This window comes from Cucumis melo, chromosome 8, assembly GCF_025177605.1.
Source record: "Cucumis melo cultivar AY chromosome 8, USDA_Cmelo_AY_1.0, whole genome shotgun sequence".
NCBI lineage: Eukaryota > Viridiplantae > Streptophyta > Magnoliopsida > Cucurbitales > Cucurbitaceae > Cucumis > Cucumis melo.
Genome location: NC_066864.1, coordinates 7,089,435 through 7,112,970, shown reverse-complemented (window position 1 = coordinate 7,112,970; position 23,536 = coordinate 7,089,435). Strand labels below are relative to the sequence as shown.

Sequence of the window (23,536 nt, the reverse complement as noted above, 5' to 3'; positions counted from 1 at the left end):
AATATATATTCAGTAATAATTAGTATCATTTAATGATTCTTTTGGAAATATATTAACTATTTAAAAATAGATAAAAAATATTATAATTAAATAACATTAGCTTTAAAAATTAAAATTTTGAGAACGAATATTCGAAATGTTAAATATTTGATCAAGTATAAAAAGAATTTTGCAAAAAAAGAAAAAAAAAAACCTATTGTGTAACTTTCAGTTTTGTTTCTTCAATTTATTTTTGTGAAACAACCTGTATATTATTTGTTTATAGAGCTTGAATATTTTGACAGTTATTTTAAAAGAGGCAAATATTTCAAAGTAAAAAAATAATCAAAGAAAATAATGAAAAATGGTTTAATTTCTTTTTTCTATTTTCTTAAAATAAGTTTGGACATTTTTCTTGATAGTCATCAAACAAATTTGACTAATTAATCAAAAAAGAAACTTTTAAATCACTATATATTTAGATTAAATGATTAATTTTGACTGTCTCGTCAAACTTTTGGGATGATTTTTATTTGTTAACTTTTTTATCTCATTTAACCATATTGTTATCCATTTTATCTTGTTAAAAATTGTATTTGGTAAAAAATTGTGATTTCTTCGTAAGAAGTTACATTGCTATTAAGGTATTTTTTGTTGCTTCATTTAAGAAATAACTAATAATGTTTTAGTGTTAACGACTTAAAAGAATTGAAATATCTGCCAAAAAGGAAAAGTTTTTTTTTAGAAATGAAGTATATATCGTGGAGAGTATTTTATGCTATTATTTCGTCATTATTTTTTATTTGCATGATCTAGCACTAAGAGTCCTTTCATTATCATGCACGTACTTGTACGTATGTTATAAATTATTGCTAGTACTTTGTTTAAAAATCTCATAGTCATTGCATTTAACTATTCTTCTTGAAAATATTAGTAAATTTTATTCACTTTAGAATGATGATTGTTGCATTGTTGATGAAATTTCACATGCATAAACCTCATGCTAGTAAATAATTTCAAATAATTTAACCATTCTCTCTCTAGAAATATCAAAAGAGTCAAAGTTTTTACAAATAGTTGAAAAGATTTCCACCTCCCATTAATTATTGATCGAAGTCATGGAAGAGTTCCCCAAACAAGTACAAGTAATCAGAAAGGATGTGCCAAAGTGTTAAAAGGACAAGTGGCAAAGATTTTAAAGTCCCTCGCTTAAGTTAAAGATAGATCATAGCAGGGGAATTCAAACAAGTGAAATTTGTTTAGAACCAAGCTCCAGATGATGTTTCTCCTTACCTACATGCTCTTACTTCTAAAAAGCTATTAGATTCCTCATTGGTAGATTTGAGGGCATGCCTGATAGAAGATTGTGGTCGAGATCCACAACAAACAAACAATTTGAATGACTTAGTTTCTACGATGAATGAGAAAACTAGGAGACCTTAGAAGACACAAATCTCGAAGGAAGATTATATCAAGATTTCTAGAAGAGAGGTTTGGTGTAATAGAGAACAGTAACATATATCATGAAGACATTAAAGTGACACAATTGTGTATAGTCTCGGACGTCATCATTACTCCACCCAATTTCAAGATTCCAAAATTTGGAAAGTGAAATGGGACAACTACCTTAAAAGTCATTTCATCATGTACGACTGAAAGATGTTAGTCCACTTCCACAATGACAAAAAAAAAAAAAATTATTCACCACTTTCAAGAGCGCATTGTAAGCCCTCATTCCATTCTGTTAGCAAAATGATCCAACATGATTATTTCTATTTCTCTTAACAAATTGGTTAAGATTCGTTCCATAAAAATAGGGTTCGGTTGTTCTCAAGCTGTTAAGATTATTTGCTATATATATTAGTTACTTCCTGAGGAAGCCAAGTGCGCGGGGATTCATCAAGCATAAATAACGAAGTTTGGTAAGTTCCTAGTGTGGCTGATGAAAGATAAAAATTAAAGAAAGGTTAAATAGAAGTGTTCTACCATTGAACAAAAATTGACGTTGAATGCACACTCAACTAGTGCCACCATTGAGGGGGAGATTCAACCTATTAGCTATTTAGTTATGATTATCATGTTGTTTCATAATTGAGTTCTGTTGCAAATAGTCATAGAACAGTACAGTAACTAAAGGTCCAAAGTGCTGTTCTCATAGTCATAACTATGTATTCAACAACCATTATATTTGTGATTAATATAATCTTCTATCCTGGGCAAACCGCCCCCAGATGTAGATGTAAATTCATCGAACTGGGTTAATAAACCTTGTCGTGTTGTGTATTTCTGTTTGTCTCTATTGCTCACTACTCCTTACACAACTGAAGTTACTTTGGTTGTATATCACTAAAATCGTTCATATTTCAATTGGTATCAGAGCAAGGTTCACTATTCGATCATGGATGGACGAAATTCGTGAAGGAAACTCAACCAGTAGACCGCTCCTTCTAGACGAAGGAAACTATGGGTACTGGAAGTCACGAATGGACGTTTTTCTTATGTCACTGGACATGAGGAGTTGGAGAGCAATTATATCTGGATGGGAACATCCCACTGAAAAGGACGAAGCCGATCAGACTGTTCGAAAATCTGAGCTGAAATGGACAAAAGAAGAAGATGATGCTACTGTAGGCAACTCTCGTGCACTGAATGCATTGTTCAATGCGGTTGATCCAAACATATTCAAGTTAATCAACACGTGCAAGTCGACTAAGACTGCTTAGGAAATCTTGGAAGTTGCCTTTGAAGGAACTTTAAAGGTAAAAATCTCACGATTGCAGATCCTGATCTCTCGTTTCGAAGCGCTGCAAATGACTGAAGATGAGACTATTGCTGAGTTCAATGTTCGCATACTTGATATTGCCAACGAATCAGATGCTCTCGGTAAAAAGATGTTGAACTCTAAACTTGTTCGGAAAGTTCTCAGATCGTTACCATCTAAGCTTAACATGAAAGTCACAACGATTGAGGAAGCTAATGATTTATAAAAAATGAAGCTGGATGAATTATTTGGTTCGTTACGACCCTTTGAACTTCACTTGGGACACACTAGAAACAGAAGAAAACCTGGACTGGCACTAACCTCAGTAAAGAAAGAGCTCACTGAAGAATGCAAAATGCGTAAAAACAACGATGATCTTACAGAATCTGTTGTCCTACTGACAAAGCAGGTTGTAAAGCTCAAAAGCTAGTTTCACAAGCATATGGGAAGTCAACGTAACTACCGAGAAGGTCCCTCAATGATTCAGCCCAAGAACTTCAGACATCTCTTCATCTAGACTGTATCGAAAGAAGGAACTAGAACGAGAAAAGGGAAATGATCTCTCAAAATCTGAGAAGAATGGCGAAGGAATCAGATGTCATGAGTGTGAAAGATTTGGTCACATTCAATCTGAGTGCGCTACCTTCCTTAAACGTAAAAAGAAGAGCTTGGTAGCCACTTTTTCAGATGAAGAAGACTATTCCGAAAGTGATGATGAAGAAGTAGAAATGGCCTTGATCAGCATCAGCACCATGAATGACGAAGAATCCGCGACAGTCGACCGTCAAACATTTGACCAGCTGGAACCAACAATTAATAAATGCCTAACCGATGGGTCATTCGAAAGGAAGTTGAAGGAAGATCAAGAAATTATCCTACAACAACAAGAACGGATACAATGCCTAGTGGAAGAAAACCAAAGCTTTCTATCATCTATAGTAATCCTAAAAGATGAATTAAAGGAAACCAAGAATCAACTTGAAGAACTTTCTAAATTCATAAAGATTTTGACAAACGGGACTAAAAAATTAGATGACTTGCTTGGCCAAGGAAGAAGTGTTGATGACAAAAGAGGCCTAGGCTTTGCTGGAAAGAAGGGCACAATCATTAGGACTATAGTATTCGTTCGAGAGGGTGCCTCTCAGGACAGTCCAACAGATTGTAAAAATGGGAGAATTACTGAAGGTTCTAGCCTATTTGCAAAACGTCTGAACAGCCAAAAACGAAGAATTTGTTACTTTTATGGAAAGAGTGGTCACATTTGGTCGTATTGTTATCAACTCTAAAAACTTATGCACCACCAACAACATGCTAGACAAAACTTATACCGGAGGAGACATAGAATCGAATGGCGCCCGAAGACCATTTTTGAAAACTGCAAGGTAGCTCTACCTCTGTCAATCACTCGAACTCTGATGACTCGTATTTTGATAGTGGGTGTTCTAGGCATATGACCGGAAATGCAGCATTCTTTTCAGAACTCAGTGAATGCAAGGCTTGATCAGTGGTGTTTGGAGATGGAGGGAAAGGTAAAATCATCGAAAAAGGAATGATTGATCATCCCGGTCTACCATTCTTGCTTGATGTTCGTCTAATGCAAGGGCTGTCAGCAAATCTAATCAGTACCAGTCAACTGTGTGATCAAGGATATCAAGTCAGCTTCAATAAGGACAGGTGTAATGTACTGGATAGTCAAAACAACGTGTTCCTTAGCGGAACCAGGATGTCCGACAACTGTTATCACTGGGATGCGGAGGTTAATCTATGCAATCTGTCAAAGGTGGAAGAAGCTAGCCTATGGCACAAACGTTTGGGGCACATTAGTGGAACCACCCTTTTCAAAGTTACCAAGGCTGATGCCATTATCGGCCTTCCCACACTCACATTTACCACACTAGAAAGCTGCTCAGAATGTCCTGCTGGAAAGCAGGTCAAGTCGCCTCATAAGTCTGCCATCCTCCCTTCGATTTCTTGCACCCTAGAACTTATTCATATAGACCTTATGGGGTCAATGCAAGCAGAAAGCCTGGGAGGAAAAAGGTATGTATTAGTGTGCGTAGATGACTTCTCTCGTTATACCTGGGTTAAATTTGTTCATGATAAATCTAAAACCTTCAAGGTGTGTCAAACCCTATTTTTACAACTGCAAAGAGAAAAACATACTGGTATTTGTCGTATACGAAGTGATCATGGTCGTGAATTTGAAAACAAGTACTTTAAGGAGTTTTGCGAGAATGAAGGCATCTTTCATGAGTTTTCAGCCGTTAACTCCCTAGTAAAATGAAGTTGTTGAAAGAAGGAATCGTATGCTACAGGAAATAGCCCGAGTGATGATCCACGCGAAGCAATTGCCTATTCACTTCTGGGCTGAAGCTCTAAACATTGCTTGCCATATACAAAACAGGGTCATCCTTCGTCCAGGGACAACTACTACATCTTATGAACTCTAAAAAGGGAGAAAACCTAATGTGAAGTACTTTCACATTTTTGGTAGTACATGTTTTATCATGAGTGATAGAGATCATCGACGAAAGTGGGATTCAAAGTCTGATCGAGGAATATTCCACGGATACTCTACCAACAGTCGAGCCTACAGGGTGTTCAATCAACGCACGAAGACAATTATGGAATCCATAAATGTCATCATTGATGATCTTGAAAAAGGGCCTAAAAGGAGCCTTAATGAAGAAGATGGAGATTTCTGGGATTTCGTCTCTCAGAAGACTAACATTACTCAACTACATCTCTCGCTGAAGAAAAGGACTCCTCGCTTTCGTCTCAAGACACAAATAGACTGGTGAACCCGACAGTGTCAACATTAGTGAATCCTTCTGATAATTATGTCAATGGAGCATCCATTACTGCACGTCAGCTGACTACAGAACAAGCTGGAGTCAACTCTCGAAAGAAGGAGAGAAGAGATTTTGAAAAAATGGTTGCCAACGTTTGCTACACATCTACCTTGGAACCCACCACTGTCACGGTAGCTCTTACAGATGAGCATTGGATTTTGGCTATGTAGAAAGAACTATTACAGTTTGAAAGAAATCAAGTATGGGAGCTTTGCCGAAACCACCTCATGCAAACATAATTGGAACCAAATGGATCTTCAAGAACAAAATAGATGAACAAGGGAGAGTTATTCGAAACAAAGCTAGATTGGTTGCTCAGGGGTATTCCCAAATAGAAGGTTTGGATTTTGGAGAAACTTTTGCTCCGGTAGCCAGGTTAGAAGCAATCCGATTACTACTGAGTTATGCATGTTTCAAAAGGTTCAAACTCTTTCAAATAGATGTAAAGAGTGCACTTCTAAATGGGTACTTATCTGAGGAAGTATATGTTGCTCAGCCAAAAGGTTTTGTTGACCCTGTGCATCCTGATCACGTTTACAAGCTACAAAAGGCCCTCTACGCTCTCAAACAAGCTCATAGAGCTTGGTATGAGAGACTCTCCACATATCTGTTACAATAAGGATATCGAAGGGGCAGCACAGATCAAACAATGTTTATATATCGACAGGATACTGAATTTCTGATTGTACAAAACTATGTGGACGACATCATATTTGGGGGCACATCCTCAGCATATGTTGAACAGATGAAAGGAGAATTTGAAATGAGCATGGTTGGTGAGCTATCCTTTTTTCTTGGGTTTTCAAATATAGGAAGAAGAAACCGGGATCTTTTTCTCCCAAGAAAAATATGCAAAGAATCTCATCTCCAAGTTTGGAATGGACAAGGACAAACCAAAAAGAACACCAGCTACTACACATCTGAAAATGACCAAGGACACAACTGAGGTGAAGGTCGATTAAAAGATCATTGAGAAAATGACAATAACATACAAAGATTGGCATGAAATGCTACCGTTTGCACTGCATGGATATCGCACGTCAGTTCGTACATCAACATGGGCAACACCATTTTCTTTAGTTTATGGTATGGAGGCTGTTTTACCTTTAGAAGTTGAGATACCTTCATTGAGAGTTCTCATGAAAGCTAAGTTAGATGAAGCTGAATGGATACGAGGTCGGCATGAGCAGTTGAATTTCATTGAAGAAAAACGGTAAGCAGAATTAAATCATGGGAAACTTTACCAATAAAGACTAATGCGAGCATACAATAAGAAATTGCATCCTCGAAGCTTTCGAGAGGGAGATTTGGTATTAAAAAGAATACTTCCGTTTCAAAAGAATCATCGAGGAAAATGGACTTCTAATTATGAAGGTCCATTCGTAGTGAAAAAAGCTTTTTCAGGAGAAGCTCTACTTTTGACTAATATGGATGGCGTTGAGTTAAAAAAGCCTGTAAATTCAGATTATGTTCGAAGATATCGTGCATGAGGCCTTTTCTTAGAGGGTTTCGTAATGTTGAAAGAAGTCAGGGGTATTTCTAGGAAACTTACATTTAGTTCTTAGAATGTTATTTCCAGATGTGTAAATTTTCTCTCACCCCTCTCTTTGTACTCATATTCCAAGTATTGTTGTCACATTTTTTTTTCATTTCTTATTATATTTTTTGAACATATGTTTATTTGCCAATCTTTTCTTTTATCCTTTCTAAAAGATAGTAAACATTCATGATTCATTAGTCCATTATTCTACATTTTTTTAATTAGCAAGGATCCAGTACAACTTATTGTATTTGCAAACCAAGTAAAAGCTATGATTTTCTTTTGATAAGATTTAAGGAAATATAGGTGTCTACAAGTCTAGACAAATTTTGCTATGATAGGAGTTATCGTAATTGGAAGTCTACATCTTAAAGGGATTTACGTTTTGTGATGTCCAAGGACTAAACAATATTGGATCTTTACAACATAGTGCAGTCATTCACAGTTTTGATTCAAAGAGTGGCAAATTTGACAACTTAAAAAGCTTTCATGATATATGTGTTTTATTCTATCCGGTGGCCATACTGATCAATTGTTAATAAGATTGATGAATGGAGCAATGAGCTATTTATTTCTTTGAAAATGACAATATTTTATTTTCAAATTAAATATTTACCAAGTCCAAAGCAGGACGAGTCAATTTTTTATGAAACGTAGTCCTGGAGCTAAGGTTGATGTCTTTTCAAATTTGGTTAAATCGAGCCCAGATCTGAAGCTGAGGCCGAAGCCTGTCTATCAGGTCCTTTAATCAAACTTAGTCCTAGAGCTAAGGTTGATGTCTTTTCAAATTTGGTTAAATCGAGCCTAGATCTGAAGCCGAGGCCGAAGCCTGTCTATCAGGTCTTTTATTTATCAAACCTAGTCTTGGAGCTAAGGTTGATGTTTTTTCGAATTTGGTTAAATCGAGCCCAGATTTGAAGCTGAGGCCAAAGCTGTCTATCAGGCCCTTTATTTATCAAACCTAGTCTTAGAGCTAAGGTTGATGTCTTTTCGAATTTGGTTAAATCGAGCCCAGATCTGAAGCTGAGGCTGAAGCCTGTCTATCAGATCTTTTATTTATCAAACCTAGTCTTGGAGCTAAGGTTGATGTCTTTTTGAATTTGGTTAAATCGAGCCCAGATCTGAAGCTGAGGCCGAAGCCTGTCTATAAAGTCCTTTATTTATCAAACCTAGTCCTGGAGCTAAGATTTATGTCTTTTTAAATTTGGTTAAATCGAGCCCATATCTGAAGCTGAGGCCGAAGCCTGTCATCAGGTTCTTTATTTATCATAACCTAGTCCTAGAGCTAAGGTTGATGTCTTTTCGAATTTGGTTAAATCAAGCTGAGATCTGAAGCTGAGGCCGAAGCCTGTCTATCAGGTCCTTTATTTATCAAACCTGGTCCTAGAGTTAAGGTTGATAATCTTTTTAGTTCCCTCTATAAAAAATAAAATTTGGCCCAAATACTTTATCTATTTCCTTTGTCCACCTTTAAATATTTTCAGGATGGACAAAGGGGGGCATGCTGTAGATACCATATTTTGGCCATTTATTTTTTACATTTACTTTACTTTATTTTATTTTATTACTTTATTTTTATTAAATTAAGTTGATTTGAATTTGAATTTATTTATTTTTTTAAAAATGAAAAGAAAACAGTAATTAAATTTCATATCTTTTCCTTGTTTTCTCTGAACCACTTCCAGTCCCACGATTATTCCCCTCCCTCCCCACGATTCTCCCTATCCACGCTTCTCCCTCTTCACGATTCTTCCCACTTTCCCACTATCACAAACACGATGCTCATGATCTTGCAATCTTAAAAAAAAAAAAAAGCTACCATCTCAGTGCCCTATAAAAACAGAGAAAAAAAAGAGAGAAAAGGGAGATTTTTTTTTAAGGAGAGATCAGTTAAAGGGTGAAAAGCTAAAAAACTATTCTGCCAAAGGTAAGTTTTTTTTTTCTTTATGTAGATTGTTCTTCCATTCTTCAAATTTTATTTGTTTTTAATTCGTTAAATTGATTTTGTTCCTTCATGAAATTTTACCTAGATTGTGTTTAATCTTTTAGGGTTAGGGTATTTTAATTTTGTTAGGTTTAGACCAATTGAATCTATTTCTCATTAGCCTTTGTTTTGTATTCAAATTTTGTTGGCTTAAACCAATTGGATATTGTTGCATCAAATTTTGCCTAGGCTGTACTTTTGTTAGGAATACCAATAGAATAGTGTTATATCAAATTTGCTACTGTGTTTAATTTTGTTAGGAATACTATCACATCAAATCTGCTTGTGTGTTTTAATTTTGTTAGGTTTAGGTCATTTGAAAATTGTTACATCAAATTACCTATGCTTTAAATTTGATTTAAAGTAAGCAATTTGATTAAAATTTGTTAAATATAGGATTTAATTTGGTTGTTTTTACTGTTTATTAAATATGTTTGATATTGATTGATTAGAATGGTTAAATGACATAATACTTGTTTCACCACTGTATATTATTTACTTTCCAAACATTATTTCTCAAACATTATATATCTCTAATGTAGTATATTATTTCCAATATTTTATTTTTGAATATGTGGATATTATCTCCAACTTGTATTATTTGGCAACATATATTGTTGGTTGTATTATTTGTCATATTTGCCAACTATTTTATACTGTATTATTTATGGGAAAGAGTAATGTTCATTTATGGATTTTATGGTTAAAATTCTATAAATACATGAAATTTCTAAATTTTTAAAAATTAGTAAATTATTTTTAAACAAAGTATTTCTAACAATTTTATATTTTAGAATGAGACTGAGTAGTGTTTTCTTTAGAATTCATTAATTCTTTAGATACATGAAATTTCCCATTAAAGGCCTATGATGGAGATCAAAATATCAAAGTCTGATATTTTAATATTCTTGAGGTAAATAAAAAAATCTTTTTAAATAAAAATTAAATTCTATTTTTCTAATGGCTCTCATGCCACCCATATAATCATCAATTCGTACTTAGTTTTTTAGTTATGAATTGATAACCATGAGACATTTAAAAAATATCAAACAAAAAACTTTGTTTTGTGAACCTCGTTAATTTAGTTTAAAAGATAAATTTTGGTAATCATTTTTATGGATGTTGTAGGGTACTACTACCTTCCTTACACACAACTGACTCTCGAACCTTAAATCTGAATTTATGTAGACCAATTTTTTTTGGTGACCAATCACCCTTTAATATGATTGGTGACGACTCCAAACCTTTTAAATATTAAAGATTAAATGATTGGGGATGTCGGCCGCTCCGTGTCGCGATCATGTCGCGACAACTTTATTCGGGAATTAATTGAAGCCAATATTATCAGTTTAGAACATGTTCGAAGTACAGGTCAACTAGTTGATATTTTTACCAAGCGGCTGGATGCAGCAACATTTGAAGGATTACGGGCTAGTGTTGGAGTCTTCCAACGACCTGCATAACACTTAACGATTTTGACCCCTCTAGATGCTATTGGCACAGCGCCTCGGGTTATACCGCTCAGTATGCGCTTGTTTCAAGGGTCTCACGTCCCTGATGTTGCTGCTGAGTTTGACAATGCACAAGGCGGTACCAGTACTACTGCTGCTACGCATCCTACTGTTGGCCATCCCCTGACTCTCACTGTGTCACTTGCCAATCGTCTACTACAAGCATTGATTGCCGAATCTTGCTTTTTGACCCGACAAATAAGTGAACTAACCGATCGACGCACTGTATTGGATGTTGTAATTCGTGATCTCAGACGTGCAGCTTTCGGTGCCACTCCTCCTCCGTCGGATTAAGTGGTGCTAGCTTCAATTTTGCACTCAAGCAGAGGGAGTTAGTTTTGTTTTAGAGTTCCACCACTCAGTTTTTTGATCAGCAGTTTCTTTTATTTAGTTTTGTTTTAAAGTTGTAGCACTCAGTTTTTCGATTAGCAGTTTCTTTTGTTCTATCAGTAGGTTTTTGTTCTATCAGTAGGTTCAGTAGAAACAATTATTTTGAACTCTGTTTGTTCAGCGGTTTCAGTTTTTCAGTTGCTTTAGTTCAGGGTGTTTCAGCTCAACTTGTCAGATGGTTTTATAGTTTTTTTCTTTATTCTCTCCATCGCGATTAATGAAATATTTTTTCTATTGCACCTGGGCCTTCTAACTTCTGGTTACTAAACTTTGGAAGAAACTGGGTGCTTGACTGCAGAAATGAAAGTCAGTGGTGCCATGGGGGAGTTTGTTAGCAAAATGGTCCCACATGATTATTTCTATTTCTCTTAACAAACTGGTTAAGATTCATTCCATAAAAATAGGGTTTTGTTGTTCTCAAGCTGTTAAGATTATTTGCTATATATATTAGTTACTTCTGAGGAAGTCAAGTGCGTGGGGATTCATCAAGCATAAATAACGAAGTTTGGTAAGTTTCTGGTGTGGCAGATGAAAGATAAAAATTAAAGAAAGGTTGGATAGAAGTGTTCTACCATTGAACAAAAATTAACGTTGAATGCACACTCAACTAGTGCCACCATTGAAGGGGAGATTCAACCCATTAGCTATTTAGTTATGATTATCATGTTGTTTCATAATTGAGTTTTGTTGTAAACAGTCCTAGAACAGTATAGTAACTAAAGATCCAAAGTGTTGTTCTCATAGTCATAACTATGTATTCAACAACCATTATATTTGTGATTAATATAATCTTCTATCCCGGGCAAACTGCCCCCCCAGATGTAGATGTAATTTCATTGAACTGGGTTAACAAACCTTGTTGTGTTGTGTATTTCTGTTTGTCTCTATTGGTCACTACTCCTTACACAACTGAAGTTACTTCGGTTGCATATCACTAAAACCGTTCATATTTCACATTCTCCTTACATGTATATTATTATTCTCTAAGTTGTGAAATACAAGTTTAAAATCCATGTGTAAATTTTTATAGGTTAAATCCTTTTGTTAAAAAAAAAAGAAAGAAAATTCCAGGAGCAATATTATTTTGATAATGTTTTGAAAATTTAATAGGTGATGGAAAGGATAAGGAAATGCAAAAACTGAAGTTGGTATTGAGTTGAGGGCATAAAGGTCATTTCACACTTTTCTTTTAAAAAAAGAAGAGAAAAGAGAAAAATATCCCTCTTCTTCTCCTTCTCCATTCTTCCAAAAAGATTTTTTTTTCATTTTCTTTTTCTTCTCCTTCTTCTTCTCAACGCCGACCTCCCCCCCACGCACCCATTTCTCTCGCACGTCGGCACAACTCCGATGACGACACATACCACCGGCAGGTCTCCGTGCATCATCTCCACCGCGTCTGATCAGACTGTTCGATTCTTTAGCTGTTGGTCACGTTTGCGGTTTCGATTGGTGGTGCCGCTGTAGTCACGTCTCCCCAACTTGTCAGAGTTCGTCTTCGTTTGGGGTGTCGTTGGAACTCCAAGAGATTGTCGACGACGCTAACTATTTCTTGCTGTTCTTTAGTAAGCTATTTTACTGTGAGTTTCATTCTATTCAATCTATCTCTCATTGGATCTAAGATTTGGGGTAAAATATTCTTAGTTTTAGTTGGATTTCATGAAGTTTTTGAATACCCATTAAATTTAGAGTTAAGTTTAACATTACCCATTACTTTTTGATGCTAGATTCGAGTTTTAGAAGTGTTTAAGCCACTATCCAGCCATTTGAAAGCTCAAAATTAGGCATTTGACACAACTTGGGTAAGATTATAAGCTTTTTGGAGTTGATCTTGAGTACTAATCTAATCTTATTGATATTTTTGAGTAAACCATGATGGTGGATGCTTGATGTTGCCCATTGAAGTTAAGAGTACTTTAATTAGTTCTTAACAAGTTTTGGAGTAATTTAAGTGAATTTTCTTCAGGGGTTTACATGTCCATTGTATCTAAGCATTAAGATTAGATTACTCATAAGACTCGGGTTCTAAAGTTGAGTGTTAGAAGTCAAGAAGGGACTTTCTTCTAACTTTAGAGATTTGTTTGGGTGTTGCGTATATAAGTTTCAAACACACAATGGTTATAGAGATTCGAATTTAGAAAGGCGTTAACGTGTTATCAAGACGATTTTGACAAGCTTTTGATAAGGTTGTAGATAATTTTAGTGGGTTCTCTCATAGTTCTTAAATACCCATTTAGTTTTAGCACAGACTTGACTTTACCCATATTGTTTTGTATGAGGAATTGAAGATTTAGAGAACTTGGAAGCATTGATCAACATGGTTAAGGTTGTTTTAAACGAGTTTGGTAAGTTCTTAAGTTATTTGCTCGCTAGTTGATATTGAGATTATTAATGGATCTAAATCTCCATGATATGGATATTGAATATAAAATCATATCTACATAAAAGACCCGTTGAATTTGAACTAACTTGGATGCTCATGGGGTAAAGTATCTAGATTTCAAGTCCAAGGGTTTGTAGGTGAAAGGCTTAGTTTAATCCTAAGCGCTTTGAAAATTTGAGGATCTTAGAAACATAAAATGGATCTAGGTGGCCTCATGAAGTTTAAGGTTAGTTGGTTTATGTTGACATAGTGGAATTAAATCTAAATATATAAATTTGAAGTTTAAAGGTTTGAAAGTGGATTTTTAGTCTAGTCCAAGGAGATTCGAGAATGTAAGGACTCAACAAGTGTAAAATAGCTTGAATGCTCGTAATGAAGTATTTTTAGAGATTATTGTGTTGTCTTGCTAAGTGAAGACAATGATGTGACCTTGAACGTTGTTTCAGGCCAAATTGAAGGGGAAAAATGCATAATCTTGGGGATCGAGTTATTGACTGTGAGTGGCTCATTTTCAAACTTTCTTTGTACATGTTATTTTTATGATATAGTTTGGAAATTACCATTACCTAAACTTGTTATGACTATGTTTTCTTTTATGTTTAAACAATGTATTTACGTATCGTATTTTTAAGAATGTTTATGACTTGAATTTTATAAAAGCGGGTTTCAAGTTCCTATTTTCATTTATACACTTAATGATGCGTTTATTCATCATGATTTTGAGAATGCATATGGCATGAACTCTAGTATTTCGGAACTGTGATTGAACCCAAACTTACTAAGCAAGGTTTAGATGACAACTAGTTTCTAAACATTTATTGATTTATAACTAGACTTGAAGAATTTCTTAAAGTATGTATTGATGGCAAAAGATCAAAAATGATTTGAAAATGTGTTTCTAACCATGTTTGGGTTTTAAACTCGAAATATAGTTAGCTTACATATTTGTTACGTACTTGATATCATCTCGGGAGCTTGTTCTCAATGAGTCAAGATGGTACACCACATCATCATATGGATTAATAACTACGAATGAACAACGATCCCTAAATGAAATATATATGCAAGTAGTTAGTATTTTGGTACTAATGCAAGTTTAAATTGATAAAAATTACACCACATATCATCATATGGATGAGGGCCATGAGCAATCCACCGTAAGTTATCTGAAACCTCAACATCTCCTATTGCAAGTTCCGTTCCAACCTAAGTGACAACGACTTGGACAATTAGAATATAAATGAGAAAGGATAATTTTAAATAATTAATTTCATGTTATACCTTTTCTCGTAATCAAGAAATGAAGGTTCGATTGTGTTTATCTTGAATCCATTTCTGGTTTTTTGATTTACTTCGGTGTTGTCATTGCAATTTGATCAAATGTTTCCTTGTGAAGTACAACAAGGATGTTGAAATGCACTTACTTTTAGTTTTATAAAATTTAATCAAATAAATGGATTATAGATAGAATAACTTACTCTATATGTGGTTGCACATCAATGGTATTCTCCACAATATATCAATGAGCTTGATGTAAAAGCTCTTGTTCAGGAATGCTAGTAACTCCACTTGACAATGGTCTACCAAGTTCTGAATTGTTAGAATTGTCTTTTAACTTTTGACAACAAAGTCCACATAACAATTTTGAACGAAATTCAACAGCTTCTTCTAATATATAACCTTAAGCAATACAACCCTCTGGATGATGTCGATTTCTCACAGCGTTTTTTATCAGCTAAATCATGTCTAACATTCAAACCGTCCTTAGTTTATCCAGGAATATCGAGAAGTGTACCTAAAATATTCATTCAAACGTTTTTCTCAATATGCATAACACTAAACAATGTCCAACATGAAGATGCTTCCAATAGGGGAGCTCAAAGAAAGCAGACCTCTTATTCCAACAACTCTTGATGCCTCCTTTAGAGTGTTTTCTTTTCTTGTTTATTTTTTCTCTTTGAAAGTGAAGCTCTTTAGTAAGGAAGTATTCCCGAACCTTTGTCTGGGGAGGTTGTATTTGAAAAAACTAAAGATCTTCACTTTCAAAGAGAAAAAATAAACAAGAAAAGAAAACACTCTAAAGGAGGCATCAAGAGTTGTTGGAATAAGAGGTCTGCTTTCTTTGAGCTCCCCTATTGGAAGCATCTTCATGTTGGACATTGCTTAGATGTTATGCATATCGAGAAAAACGTTTGCATGAATATTTTAGGTACACTTCTCGATATTCCAGGAAAAACTAAGGACGGTTTGAATGTTAGACATGATTTAGCTGATAAAAAACGCTGTGAGAAATCGACATCATCCAGAGGGTTGTATTGCTAAAGGTTATATATTAGAAGAAGCTGTTGAATTTCGTTCAAAATTTTTATGTGGACTTTGTTGTCAAAAGTTAAAAGACAATTCTGACAATTCAGAACTTGGTAGACCATTGTCAAGTGGAGTTACTAGCATTCCTGAACGAGAGCTTTTACATCAAGCTCATTGATATATTATGGAGAATACCATTGATGTGCAACCACATATAGTGTAAGTTATTCTATCTATAATCCATTTATTTGATTAAAATTTATAAAACTAAAAGTAAGTGCATTTCAACATCCTTGTTGTACTTCACAAGGAAACATTTGATCACATTGCAATGACAACACCGAAGTAGATCAAAAAACCAGAAATGGATTCAAGATAAACACAATCGAACCTTCATATCTTGATTACGAGAAAAGGTATAACATGAAATTAATTGTTTAAAATTATCCTTTCTCATTTATATTCTAATTGTCCAAGTCGTTGTCACTTAGGTTGGAACGGAACTTGCAATAGGAGATGTTGAGGTTTCAGATAACTTACGGTGGATTGCTCATGGCCCTCATCCATATGATGATATGTGGTGTAATTTTTATCAATTTAAACTTGCATTAGTACCAAAATACTAACTACTTGCATATATATTTCATTTAGGGATCGTTGTTCATTCATAGTTATTAATCCATATGATGATGTGGTGTACCATCTTGACTCATTGAGAACAAGCTCCCGAGATGATATCAAATACGTAACGAATATGTAAGCTAACTATATTTCGAGTTTAAAACCCAAACATGGTTAGAAACACATTTTCAAATCATTTTTGATCTTTTGCCATCAATACATACTTTAAGAATTTCTTCAAGTCTAGTTATAAATCAATAAATGTTTAGAAACTAGTTGTCATCTAAACCTTGCTTAGTAAGTTTGGGTTCTATCACAGTTTCGAAATACAAGAGTTCATGCCATATGCATTCTCAAAAACATGATGAATAAACGCATCATTAAGTGTATAAATGAAAATAGGAACTTGAAACCCACTAATACAAATTTGGGTTTCAACGACGCAAAATATGTGTCATAAAGAGTTTCAACGACACACTTTTCGCGTCATTGAAGCCACTGTCAAGAAAAGCTCTTTAACGACACTTTGGAAAATGTGTCGTTAAATATGATTCGATGACACTAAAATTGTGTCATTAATACCTTCACCTTGACGCAATAAATATGTCGCTGTCATCTATAAAACGACACCAATATAGTGTCATTAATACTCTTACATTGACGCAAATTATGTGTCACCATTATCTATACCTTGACAAAAATATATTGTCATTAATACACTTACATTGACGCAAATCTGGTGTCGCCGTTATCTATACCTCGACACTAATATACTGTCATTAATACTCTTACATTGACGCTGTAATTGTGTCACCGTTATCTATACATTGACACAAATATATTGTCATTAATACACTTACATTGACGTAAATCAAGTGTCACCGTTATCTATATCTCAACACTAATATACTGTCATTAATACTCTTACATTGACGCTTTAATTGTGTCACCGTTATCTATACCTCGACACGAATATATTGTCATTAATACCCTTTTATTGACGCTTTAAATGTGTCATCGTTATCTATACCTCGACACAAATATATTGTCATTAATACCCTTATATTGACACTTCAAATGTGTCACCGTTATTTATACCTTGACCCGAATATATTGTCATTAATACCTTTATAACGACACTAATATATTGTCATTGTAAATGTTTCGTTACACATAGTTCTTGTCAAGAAATGTGCTTTGACGACACTGTTGCTGTTTACTAAAGGCTTATATGTCGACACATGTTTGGTGTCGTTATTATTCTTTTTTGCAGCACGTATTTCCTGTCATATATTTCTTCTTTCAAAAAAATTAATTACTACATTTTAACATTATGCACATTTGTTTGGAAAAATATTTATATTGATAATAAAAAATGTAAATTACATTGTCGGTAAAGGTTTACCAATAATCCAAAAGATAAATTAACTGTAATATATGTACGACCTAATCTAATCAAACTAATGTAGGAATGAACTTGATCGATACCATGATCCATCTATTCTTCAATTACCTACAAAGTTAAAGAAAATGAACCTTAGTCAACTTTCATTACGGAAAATGCATAAGCATAAGCATAAGCATAAGCATAAACATTAAGTACATTCCAAATAGGAACTTTTTAACATAAACGTCCAAAGTTCATACAACCAAGGTTCTTTATAAAAGACCCATAAAGAACACAGAAGATAAAAGAAAAACACCGACTACATAAGCAAAAGCATAAGCATAAACAGAGAATCAAATAAATATGTTTCAATTCAATCTTTAATGACCTAACAATATTCTGATTTAAATTTAAAATTTAAGCATACACGTATCCTTAGCCCCCCCCCCTTCAAAGTCATTTATAAACTTAAACATTAACTTAGCATCTCACTCACTCCTTCCAAGGTCATTATCAAAAATAAATGTATCACTCCCCTCCCACCCAAGTCATACAACCAAGTTTCTTAGTAAAAGATTCATAAGGGAAGCAAAAGAGAAATAAAAACACCAACTTCATAAGCATAAGCATAATATATAAGTAATGCAATAATTTGTTTTGATTCATTCTTTACAGACCCAACAATGTTTCAGTTTGCATCAAAGAACAACTTAAGCATAAACGTACCCCTAGTCCCAACCCCCCGCCCCCCAAGTCATTTCTAACCTTAGCAATTCACTCCCTCCTTCCAAGGTCATTATTAAACATAAATGTATCTCCCCCCCCCCCCCAATTTCCCACTCCCTCACCCCTTCTAAAGTCAAAGTTGAGCTTAAACATGAACTTAGCACTCCCACCGTCCCGCTCCCCACTTCCAAGGTCATTAATAAACCTAAACATAGACTTACCTCCTCCATTCCACAAACACCTATGCTACGAATAAAACTTTACAAGTAAACGAAGTGAACGAGAAATTAACAAAACAAAACAATGTCAACAAGGTTCCTAAAACATGTGTAAGCAGATTGAACAAAATAGCTAGCTTATCAATGACTACCATAACTACAGGATAGTCAACACAACTATGAACAGAGATCCAAAGTACATGTCAACATGATTCCTCAAACATATGTCTAAAAATCAACAAATGAGCATTTCAATGACTACCATAACTGTAGGATAGTCGACGCAACAACACGTGTTGTAATAAAATCCACACAAAAAAGCATATAAAGTTGTCTCGTTTACAAATTTTACCTTTGAGATTGGGAACAGAAAATATATTTGTTAACGAATGCAGCCCACTCCGTTCTTACGACATCTAAATCGTTCTGTGAGTATGTTGAGGTTGATCCTTCCATCTATTCATCATTTAAAAATGATTTAATATGTAACAATTGTACATAACATAAGTAGTTCAAAAAGGTAAAATGAAATACTTACTACTTCAATGATTGTCCTGTTGCTTGACAATATTATATCACGCATGAATCGCATCACATAATACCCGCACTCCACAATGCCACCTTGCTTCGGACACTATCCATCAGAGAAAAAGAATAAAATACCTATGTTACAGTTGCAAAACATAAAGTATGTTTACCTATTTCTTCTACTAAATCCCCACTCCTCATACCTTGATTATCCTCTAAACAGGCTTATTCTTGTTCGAAATGTTGAAAGCCCTAAGAATGCATATCAAACAACGTAAGTTATACAATCATTGTCTCATATGCAACATATTAACTCATTATTGTTTTATCATAGATAAAAGTTCCAACATACATCCGGACGACATCAGAGGCATCATTGTTAATTCGATTTCTCAAAGGATCCATCCAATATGCAGTGCCTCTTGAAAAATCGATGGCTATTAGACACCAATGGTTTCTATATTGACAGGTAAATGTGAGTTAAACTTAGAATGAAGGTCATATAGTTCATTAGGTGCATTAGCTGAAAAAAGTTTTGCACATACCCTGAATTGTATGGAAACATCAAAATCTGACGATGGTCGGTCCCAAGCAATCTAGCATTCAGGATCTGTGCTCGATCTTCTTTACATATACCAACTGAAACAGAGCCAGCGTCTGCAAACTTGTAGGATCCCAATGTTCCATTCTCTTCCATCACTTTGTAGAGGTGACTACAAATATGAATAGCATACTCGACTTTACTGCGTGGTACACGTTATTATACTATGTAATTGATGTACAAAAGAGGTAACTTACAACATGAATGCATCAATGCATTGGGTTGATATAGGCTGCATTTGACAAAATTCTTGGAGTGCCTCGAGGAATATGCAATATTTTCGTTCATACCCAAAAACTTTAGCAGGTACGTGAATTTGAATTTTTGATCCAATATAATCAAGTTCCCATAGCAATAATCGTAGTGTAACTGGTGCTCTCTTTGTATTCAGTGTCAACGACGGTAATCGCGGATCAGCTTGGTACACGCTTTTCATCTGCCACAAACATAAAATCTCATCCATATGAAATATATTTAAACCAAATCCATTGTGAAAAACACATTACCTTTTCGTCTAGGGGAATGACTAAATGACGAGGCCATAACAACTGTGAACCAACTTCTTGGGAAAGCATAGTCCTACCTTCCCTTGTTGGAACAGGAATGAAGCAATTACCATCGGTAACCATGTCCACTGATACCTTCACGTTGTTACCGTCCATGTAGTAGTCGAAAATAGTTCCAGCACCGACAACATTGTCCTTAGTCCCAATTGCAAGTCGACAAGAAGTGCCATCCTACAATATACAGTGAAAGAAAATATGATTATATTACTATATTGCATCTGAGAAATTGGAAACTATAGGAATCAAATTCATACTGACCTTCACTTTTGTCAAAGTTTCAATCGATGCACAAACATATTTGTTCTCCTCACCAACCTTCGCCGCACATAAGTGTTAATTGATCAGATATTTAATCATTAAAAAAATAACGTTTGAGTTAAAAAAATAAAAGTAGATGCTTTCTACCTTATCTTGTTTTTCTATTGTTAAGTCTTCTAGAACTTGTCTATTTTCTTCTTTTGCGTCATGGTCATTTGCATCATCTGATGTGTCAATGCTTTTAGAAGCCATTTGACTCTTGATCTTGCTCTCGTCAGTTTCTCCCTTTGTGGCCACTTCAGGAACCTTCTTATGCTTCATTAATTCTGCTTCCAGTTCTAGATACGAGCAGCCATTCTCGCTCGCTCTTCAGCATAATCTTCTTCTTTACCGACCTTCTTTCGTTTTTCTCTTGCAGTGTGGAAGTATTTACTTGGTGTGAATAATCAGGCTCTCTTCTTGGAAAGTTCTTTTTCTTTTTGTATGTTGGATTTGGTTATTCAGGCTGAATAATCAGACTCGCTCTTGGAAATTTGTTTTTTGGAGTGTTTTGTTGTTGTATGGATTTTTCCCCTCTCTGTTGTATCTCTTTGATGGTTCCCTTATTGTGTTCCATTAAGTTCTTTTTTCCCTCACTTGAAGACTTTGTATCTCAGACAAAATAGCTACTTGCAATCAGACATATAATAAGTAAATTTGGAAACAAGCTTACACCCAGAAACTATATTCCCTTGTATCTCAGACCTGCCACTTGAATAGTTGCTGTCTTTTTAAGATGAACAAGAATAAAGTCCTATCTACTTCTTCAGAGAAATATGGAAATTTTATGTATGTAGTACATACATAGTGATGTTGCATTTCAAAATAATTATTTTGTAAGTAGTTAAAAGAAGCACTATATTATATAAAAGGTAAATATATACGGTTGGGACGGAATTACCTTGCTGAGCGATAGCAAAAATCTCTTGGAGGAAGACGACGGAGGGTGATAATTCAATAGGCAGACGAGGTGGTATGAAGAACTCGACAGAGGATGTCTGCGAGCGGTTGGATTGTTCGAGTGATTCGACGGTGGGAAATCAAATGCGAGCGGTGGATGGCGGAGGGAGAAAATGACGATGATCTGTTGGATTGTTCGAGTGATTCGGCGGCCGAAAATCGTATACGGCTGAGGTCTGAGGGCTGGGAGTGGTGGATGGCAGAGGGAGACGACGGCTGAGATCTGGGAGTGGTGGATGGCGGAGGGAGACGACGGTTGAGGTCTGGGAGTGGTGGATGGCAGAGGGAGACGACGACGGTGATTGGATTGAGAGAGACGACGTCGGAAGGCAGCAGGCGACGCAAACACAAAACTAATTAGGGATTTTTTTTGACACATATAATTTGTGTCAAGAAATAAGAAAATTATTATTTTTATTTGAATAACTTTTTAATGACACTTTAATTATGTCGTTAATTAGGAACGCAAAATTTTTGTTAAGGAAATTTGTGTCAAGAATTAATAAAATTATTTTTTTATTTGAATAACCTTTTAATGACACATAAATTATGTCGTTAATTAGCGACACAAAATTTTTGTCAAGAAACATTAAATAACGACGCAAAAATTGTGTCGTTAAAAATTCTGCATTTGTTAGTTTTAACGACACATTTTTCTTCCACCCCACCCTTTTTTACTTTTAACGAGACAATAATTTGATTACTAGTGTCGTTAAAACCCAAATTTGTACTAGTGCCCGCTTTTATAAAATTCAAGTCATAAACATTCTTAAAATTATAATACATAAATACATTGTTTAAACATAAAAGAAAACATAGTCATAACAAGTTTAGGTAATGGTAATTTCCAAACTATATCATAAAAATAACATGTACAAAGAAAGTTTGAAAATGAGCAACTCACAGTCAATAACTCGATCCCCCAAGATTATGCATTTTTCCCCTTCAATTTGGCCTGAAACAACGTTCAAGGTCACATCATTGTCTTCACTTAGCATGAAAACACAATAATCTCTAAAAATACTTCATTACGAGCATTCAAGCTATTTTACATTTGTTGAGTCCTTAGATTCTCGAATCTCCTTAGACTAGACTAAAAATCCACTTTCAAACCTTTAAACTTCAAATTTATATATTTAGATTTAATTCCACTATGTCAACATGAACCAACTAACCTTAAACTTCATGAGGCCACCTAGATCCATTTTATGTTTCTAAGGTCCTCAAATTTTCAAAGCGCTTAGGATTAGACTAAGCCTTCCACCTACGAACCCTTGGACTTGAAATCTAGATACTTTACCCCATGAGCATCCAAGTTAGTTCAAATTCAACGGGTCTTTTATGTAGATATGATTTTATATTCAATATCCATACCATGGAGATTTAGATCCATTAATAATCTCAATATCAACTAGCGAGCAAATAACTTAAGAACTTACCAAACTTGTTTAAAACAATCTTAACCATGTTGTTCAATGCTTCCAAGTTCTCTAAATCTTCAATTCCTCATACAAAACAATATGGGTAAAGTCAAGTCTGTGCTAAAACTAAATGGATATTTAGGAACTATGAGAGAACCCACTAAAATTATCTACAACCTTATCAAAAGCTTGTCAAAATCGTCTTGATAACATGTTAACGCCTTTCTAAATTCGAATCTAGGATCTATAACCATTGTGTGTTTGAAACTTATATACGCAACACCCAAACAAATCTTTAAAGTTAGAAGAAAGTCCCTTCTTGACTTCTAACACTCAACTTTAGAACCCGAGTCTTATGAGTAATCTAATCTTAATGCTTCGATACAATGGGCATGTAAACCCCTGAAGAAAATTCACTTAAATTACTCTAAAACTTGTTAAGAACTAATTAAAGTACTCTTAACTTCAATGGGGAACATCAAGCATCCACCATCATGGTTTACTTAA

The 23,536-nt window shown here is 34.7% G+C and overlaps 1 protein-coding gene and 1 long non-coding RNA gene across 3 annotated transcripts; one reads left to right on the top strand and one right to left on the bottom strand.

Moving 5' to 3' along the window:
- The first annotated feature begins 12,282 nt into the window (after positions 1–12,282).
- On the top strand, positions 12,283–13,979 carry LOC127150627 (uncharacterized). Its single transcript, XR_007823192.1, has 3 exons — positions 12,283–12,579; positions 12,742–12,816; positions 13,844–13,979. It is a non-coding gene; the product is annotated as an uncharacterized LOC127150627 (long non-coding RNA).
- Positions 13,980–17,665: 3,686 nt separating this feature from the next.
- LOC107990664 (uncharacterized) lies at positions 17,666–21,996 on the bottom strand. 2 transcript variants are annotated; one of them, XM_051089027.1, is made up of 10 exons: positions 20,757–21,996; positions 20,610–20,666; positions 20,292–20,522; positions 19,983–20,221; positions 19,730–19,897; positions 19,537–19,641; positions 19,388–19,436; positions 19,195–19,290; positions 19,009–19,112; positions 17,666–17,838 (listed from the first exon to the last, which is right to left on the bottom strand). In XM_051089027.1, exons 1-7 carry the CDS (start codon positions 20,928–20,930, stop codon positions 19,400–19,402), a joined length of 1,011 nt encoding a protein of 336 aa, XP_050944984.1. In that variant the 5' UTR covers positions 20,931–21,996; the 3' UTR covers positions 17,666–17,838; positions 19,009–19,112; positions 19,195–19,290; positions 19,388–19,399. The 2 variants fall into 2 exon arrangements, with proteins under 2 accessions (XP_050944984.1, XP_050944985.1); XM_051089028.1 differs by having other exon boundaries at positions 17,682–17,838; positions 19,009–19,105.
- Positions 21,997–23,536: the final 1,540 nt, after the last annotated feature.